Here is a 7286-nt window from a genome sequence, read left to right as displayed (position 1 = left end):
CCATCTGTAGTAGTTTACAACACTTGCAAACCTCTATAAAGCGGGCCGTATCCGTAGTGTCACCAGGATCAGGTATCCCACCTTAATCCTTATACTACAGATCTATTTAAGTTATCACTTAAGGCATGATCCACTTATATATCACATATACATGTTTAAGTTCACATAAGATAACCAAGGAGCTTTCTTTATTGGATATGAGTAAATGACAGAATTAAATAACACTTATCTTTACCAAAACCACGAGACTCCTGGAGAATTAGGACATCAATCCCAACAGCGGCTCTATTACCAAATTTCAGTTCTGCAAAAGCAGAATGTGAAATTATCTCCCAAGTATTATGGAGCACACAAGGCAGTGGACAGAGTCGGATCAGTAGCTTACAAGTTGAACCTTCAAACAACAGTGTCGATCCATCCAGTGTTTCTTGTGTTGCAGCTAAAGAAATGGGTTGGACAACCAAAACTTTATCTTGAGGACAAGGTAAAGGTGAAGGGGGGAGGTAATGATAGGCCTCCAATTATGTGACAATATCAAGAAAGAAAGAATAAAAAAGAGGTGGTTGGATCGGTTAAGAACGATTTCCAATTCTATTGGGAGAAGTGGAGGTTTAAAAGAAGAAAGAAATGGAAAGAGAGGATAGTGAAGTATAAATATCAAGAGTGTGGAAGGGGAGCTCTCGAGAGTGGGAGTTTGGAAGTCTCTATCATGGAGAAGTCATCGTAGTGTGCCACTCATTGTCTACTTCTACTAAACGATCATGTAGGAGAGTTAAGCGATCGTGTAGCATTTGGTAGACGATCGTATAGAATCTGGTAAGCGATTGTGTAGTAGTTAGTAAGTGATCGTGTAGTATCTTGTAAGCGATCGTGGGGTGTTTGTAGTTGATCGTCTAGTGTTACGATCGTGTAGAGACTATAAACGATCGTATAGAGTTTTGTAAACGATTGTGGGGAATTCGATAAGCGGTCGTCTAGTTTTTGCTTTACTCTTATCGTTTAATAAAGAATTCGTTCATCGTCTAATTGCTATTCCGGAAGATTGAACCAACTCGTTACGTTAATAAAGACTTTCAAGAATCAGTTTCCTAATAAAGAGGGCTTAAAACAATGTCTCTTTGGGCCTTTTTTTTTTTTTTTTTATGGAAAAAGGCCATCAATACAAATGGTTTTCTTGATATCAAGGAAAACCTTTCTTGATAGGATTTTACCCATAAAAAAAAAAAAAAAAAAAAAAGCAAAACCTATTTTCGCTTTAACGCATTAGCGAGAAAAAAATACAAACCGAATGCGAGTTAAATATTTGTTTTTGCAGGTATCTGTTGATGGTCCATGGTTGTCAAGTAATGCTTCTTTCTTGATGGCCATTACCCATCAAGAAAGTGGTTTTTCTTGATGGTTTTTGCCCTCCAACGAATCCAAATACTAGAAATTCACCATTTGAACAAAACTTACAAATTTGTGTCAAGAAATATTTTTTTTTTCTTGATGTACATGTATGTCAAGTTAAATATAAAAATTAAGTGCATCAAGAAATGTAATTTTTCTTGATGGTCTTTTGTCATGACATCAAGGAAATAAAAATTATGTGTGTTAAGAAAGACCAAATTTGTAGTAGTGAACATTCCAGAACTATTATCTTAGTAAATATTTAAATTATAAATTTTTAGAAATTCAGATGGGAATGTGTGATGGTGACAGAGAAAAGTTATGTAGTGATCTAAGTTTTCGTTCTAGCTAGGTCACTACCGCACCATTTTCAATTCCCGGTTTCAGTCCAAAATTCTAAAAGATGATATTTCTATTCTAGGTGTAATTTTGAAACATTTATAGAAGACCGAAGGTAATAAGGCAGGTTTTGAAAGTATAATACTTTTTTTTTCCCAAAGAGTATAGTTGTACTTACAAAACAAATGACAAATCATTTTTTTATGATTTAACAAATTCTCTTAGTATAGGTATATGTAAGGATTACGAATGATCTTAATTTCACAACTGTAATGTTATTTGTCCGTGTTCTTCAAAACGAAAGATGACTCCCTCCCATTGTCAGAACAATCTAAGAGCATGTTAATTATCCATATTACCCTTCGCACTTTAAGTGAGTGTGAAATTATGGTCATCCGTACAATAGTGCTCTCACACGCTAGGCTCTTCATTCCTCCTTCACTCTTTCTCCTTCATCTTTTACGCCTGTGTTCAATTATGTGTTCAACTAATCTAATACAATAATGCTAATCTCACACTAAAGTTAGGGATCTTCCTCCCTCTCTCTCCCTTGCACTCATGCTCTTCCTCACTATCCCTCTCTCATTTTCACTCTTTTTCAATCTCTCACTCACGCTCAAACTTACCACTTTGAACTTTCATTATAATGATGCATAAGAGACGATATGAATAGTTATCATGCTATTAATACACTCTAACAATGTCAATGAATCATCCTTTACTATTTTAAAAAAAAATGGGGTATAACGGCAAAAGAATCATCCGAAATTTACTTCATTCAAATTTACTCTATAGATATATATAGTAGCAAGAAAAACTGAAAATATTTGTGCAAAATAAAAAAAGGAGTTGTCAGTTACTTCTGCCCTGGATTCGCATCATGTTGGCGATAAACAAGTACATCCTGTCCCCCGATTCCTTCTTCTTCCTCGAAATTTAATTACAATTTTATATAATTAAATTTCAAATACAACGCATTCGATCCACAAAAAATCCCCCAATTTCTAAAACAATTATTTCTCTGCCAGCTATCAAATCTCCACCCTCACTCATAAATTCACCTCCCCCAATTCCCAAACACACATCACACACAACCCCTTCCAACCAATCTTGCCATTCCACTAAATGGGTATCTCCAGATTCATTGGGGACTTTCTACAAACATTTGGTGGGCGATCCCGATCAGCGGCGGAATCCACCATTGACGACGGCAAAACAAGGCCCCACAGAATGGTATACGACGACGTACTACTCAGGGCGTTGATTACGGTATTTGGGATGAGAGAAAACGGGAGGATCAAAAAGGAAAAGGCAAAAGGGGTGGTGGAGAAACTTGGGTTGATACAGAGTGAAGAAGAGAAGGCGAGGTTCGAGCTGGCGACGGCGGCGGAGGGCGGCGACGAGGTGGCGGTGGAGGAGGTGATCGGAGAGGAGGAAGGGAAGAGAAATGAATTGCTTTATGAAGCGTTTAAGATATTTGATGTAGATGGAGATGGGTTTATTGATACAGTGGAATTGAAAAGAGTGCTTGATTGTTTGGGGTTAGATAAAGGATGGGGAATTAGGGAGATTGAGAAAATGGTTAGTGTTGTGGATGTTAATTTGGATGGTAAAGTTGATTTTAGTGAGTTTGAATTAATGATGGGTGTTAAATGCCTTTGATTTATTTTATGTTATTATCATTTTTTTCCCTTCTTTTTTTATTTATGTCAAAGTTCTACCAAAAAGTGGTAGTTTTGGCATAATCTTTGTCCAACTAAAGAAAATAAAATGAATAACATTCTTCCCTCAATTTCTACCACCTTCTATGCTTAGTCCTTTTTTGCAAATAGGTTAAATTAACGGTATGTTCTATTCTATTCTAGATCTTATGTTATTTTCCACACTTGGAAGGGTAGAGGAAAATGTTTGTATGTTTGACTTCTTTCTAAATCACCAAAATCACTCTTGGTTATGATAAAAATATTTGGGTAATACTTGAGTTCAATATGAGCACTATTGTACCTGTTTTTCTACCGCCCCTATAATCACATAGAAAATCAAATTCAAGAATTAAAAAAAGATACACACAGCAAACTGGACTATTGGGTATTGCACAAAGATAGATCCAGCTCATAATGCACCTAAATATTATTTTAAAAAAATTTAGAACATGTTTGGGAATAATTTTAAAATAGTTAAAATCTCTTTTGTCACTTTTAAAATCATTATGAAACAAGTTTTTAATGATTCAAAACTAATTTTGATGAATGAAAATTGGATTATTTAAAAGTATAAAATTAATTTTGAGTGATTATAGGGGCTTTTTGAAGTAATTTTGAGCATGACAAAAGTAATGTTTAAACCAAGAGGAAGAAGATGAGCTAAGCAACAGTAAAAATTATTTCTATATTCTCAGTGTATTATTGAATGAGAAAAGTACCATATTAGGCACTGACTAATACTCGAGGCAGACCCATATTGGGTAAAACATAATAAATAAGCTATATGAAAAGGAGGGAAAATAGCTCACAAGAATATACAGAGAAATAACACTTTATCATCCCCCCACAAGCTAAACTGGTGGATGCAACACAGAAAGCTTGGTTCTCAAGTTACAAAAACGTTGTGAAGGCAAAGGCTTCATCAAGATATTAGCGAGCTGGTCCTCAAAGGAAACAAAATGCACAATAAGTTGACGGCAAGCTACTCGTTCACGAATAAATTATTGGTTGATCTCAATGTGGTTTGTACAAGAGTGTAGGACAGGATTAGAAGCTAAGTAAGTGGCGCTGATATTATCATAAAGGAAAACAAGGATAGATGAAGAACATATATGAATTTCAAATAATAAAGATTGAACCCACATCAATTCAGATGTAACATTAGTCACTCTTTTATATTCAGATTCAGCACTTGATCTAAACACAACCTTTTGTTTCGAAGAGGACCAAGAGATTAAGTTACCACCAAGGAAAAAAAAACACTAGCTACTGGTGCTTCAGGGATCATCTGGGAAATTTGCCCAATCAGTACCCATATCACGAGTAAGATATAAATCATTTGAACGAGAGAAATAAATTCCCAGGGAAGAGGAAGCTTTTAGATAACGTAGTATCTGCTTAACAGCGTGCCAATTAGTAGAAATTGGAAAATGCATAAATTGGCATACCTTATTGATTGTAAAACTCAAGTCTGGTCGGGTGATTATACAATATTGTAAGGCCTTGAAGATGCTTCAATACATGGTAGGATCAGCCAGAGACTCACCATCATGAGCCAAGAGAGATGACCCAGTAGCCATTGGTGTAGCAACTTGTTTATAGCCAACCAGCTGGGTCTTTCTAAACAAATTAGCAGTGTATTTAGCTTGAGATAAATGCATAACATCACCTTTTCAAACAACTTCAATTCCTAAGAAAAATGATAGATCACCAAGGTCTTTTAAGGCAAAATTAGTATGCAGAGTTTGAGTGAACTGTCGGATAAAGGTTGCACAAGTTCCAATCAAAATGATATCATCAACATATATTAAAATAAGAATGAAGACAGACTACTTGCTATAAATAAACAATGAGTTATCTGATTTTGTAGTAATGAAACCCCAATCAATTAACCATGAACTCAGTTTAAGAAACTATGCTCTAGGGCTTTGTTTAAGTCCATATAATGCTTTGTGAAGCTTGCACACATGTGAATGTTTTTCTTTCTCAACAAAGTTGGGAGGTTGAGCCATATACACATCCTCATGTAGATCCCCATTAAGAAACGCATTATGTACATCCAATTGTTTAACTGGCCAGTTAAAGTGAACAGCTAAAGATAACAAAATACGGATTGTTGTAGGCTTAACAATCGGGCTAAATGTTTCAATATAATCGATGTCATAGACCTGGTCAAAACCATGAACAACCAACCTAGCTTTGTATCTCTCAATGTCACCATTAGGCATTAGTTTCAATTTGTACACTCATTTGTTAGAATTGATATCCTAAATCTAGTGTATCTCATGCTTTGTAGTTTTGTGAACACAAATTATTTATCAAATAAAATCATAGTTATTTTATTTGACATTTAGACAGGATTAATTCAACCCAATAAACTAAGATCCAAGGTTATATGATGTCATTTGAATAGTATGTAGTTAACATATAGGTGGTTCATGTTCAAATAATAACCTAAAAGGTCTGTAGTAAATGGATGAAGGTTGGGTACCTTTTCCTAGTAACACTGTGGATACAACCCACTTTGTAATTGTTACATGAGATATAAGTGTTGCAAACAATATGAACTATATTATTCATGTAGAGACATGTGAGTGGAGGTATCTTGTATAAAGGAGTTTATACATACACCGAACAGTGAAATGATTAGTTTCTCTTTATAACACTGTTACTTGAAGAAACTAATATTTCACTAGGATGACCATAGGAGACTTGACCTTAATCTTGAATGAGTTGTGAACTCCTGTTTATAACAGCAATCCTTTGATTTGTATGGGTGAGAGTGGTCATGATAGTTGTTAATCCTGAACCCTAATTTCCTTACTTGTGTGTGTTCACTACTGAAACCAATATGGTGAGTAGGTTAATGTGAAAACTAATGTTTAATTGTAGGGAAAAGGGTAAAGAATTAGAAGAAATGTTTAAGTTTGGAAGCTTGACTCTTGGGTGAAGCTAGAAAGTGTTGTTAGTATGTAGCCTATGCGTTGGCTTTATTCTAGGTGTTGAAATTGAGCCATGGGCGTTGGCCTTACCTATTTATTGAGGTTAGTTGAGCTCTTAAAGAAGCCAAGTGTGGTCGAGTGAAGAGAAGCCATGTGTTGGTTGTGCACGCCAAGAGGAGTCGTGTTTAGAGCAAGCAACCCTATGCGTGCACAAGGCATGTGGCAACCAAGTCTTGAGAGGTTAGTATGTGTGTGGCAGTATAAAATGTGTTCGAGCGTGGGCACTGGGTGTTGGAGAATTGCGCATGGACGAACGCATAGCTGCTTACAGGGCTGCACGATGCACAAGAAAATGCGCTAAACGATAAGCTAGACGATAAGTGTAAACGCTAGACGATGAGCGTAAGCTCTAGACGATGGGGCGTGATGTTGGGGTTGATGCCCTAAAGTCTCGTGTCCTGTAGTTGTAAACAGTTTGTACAAATCGTATCCTGTAGTTTGTAAACAGTTTGTACAAATGCTTGTGATGTATAATATATGATATTTTACTTCACTTTTTTATTTTGTTCAGTTGTTTGTTTTATTTTCTTTACCACAAACCAATAAACATAAAATCTCTTGTTATCAGTTTGTAACTTAAGCATGTATGTGGTGACATACAAATAGATCATGTCTTGAGTGATAACCAAAATGGTCTGTAATATATGGATATAGGAGGGAAACCTTATCTTGGTAACGTTACGGATGCAGCCCGCTTTGTGGAATAGTCANGCTTTGTGGAATAGTCACAAGTGTTGTGACTTGTCACAGATGGTCTGATCCCGATCATTCGTGTAGGGGACATGCGAGTGGGGGCGTCCTATACAAAGAGTTTGTATAAGACCTGACCACGAAGTGTTAATGTCTCGTTATA

At 35.9% G+C, this 7286-nt stretch overlaps 1 protein-coding gene across 1 annotated transcript; it reads left to right on the top strand.

Annotated features, from left to right (window-relative positions):
- The first annotated feature begins 2496 nt into the window (after positions 1 to 2496).
- LOC120076416 (calmodulin-like protein 2) lies at positions 2497 to 3517 on the top strand. The gene has a single exon (XM_039030238.1). It carries the CDS (start codon positions 2854 to 2856, stop codon positions 3388 to 3390), a length of 537 nt encoding a protein of 178 aa, XP_038886166.1. The 5' UTR covers positions 2497 to 2853; the 3' UTR covers positions 3391 to 3517.
- The last annotated feature ends 3769 nt before the right edge of the window (positions 3518 to 7286 follow it).

The sequence above is a fragment of the Benincasa hispida genome, chromosome 4 (genome assembly GCF_009727055.1).
Source record: "Benincasa hispida cultivar B227 chromosome 4, ASM972705v1, whole genome shotgun sequence".
In the NCBI taxonomy this organism is placed as follows: Eukaryota; Viridiplantae; Streptophyta; class Magnoliopsida; order Cucurbitales; family Cucurbitaceae; genus Benincasa; species Benincasa hispida.
Note: the sequence above shows the minus strand (reverse complement) of the source record. Positions and strands in the feature narration are given on the sequence as shown.

What these genes read in the sequence shown, in the direction of transcription:
- LOC120076416 (XM_039030238.1), top strand. Translation starts at nt 2,854, where the DNA reads ATGGGTATCTCCAGATTCATTGGGGACTTTCTACAAACATTTGGTGGG.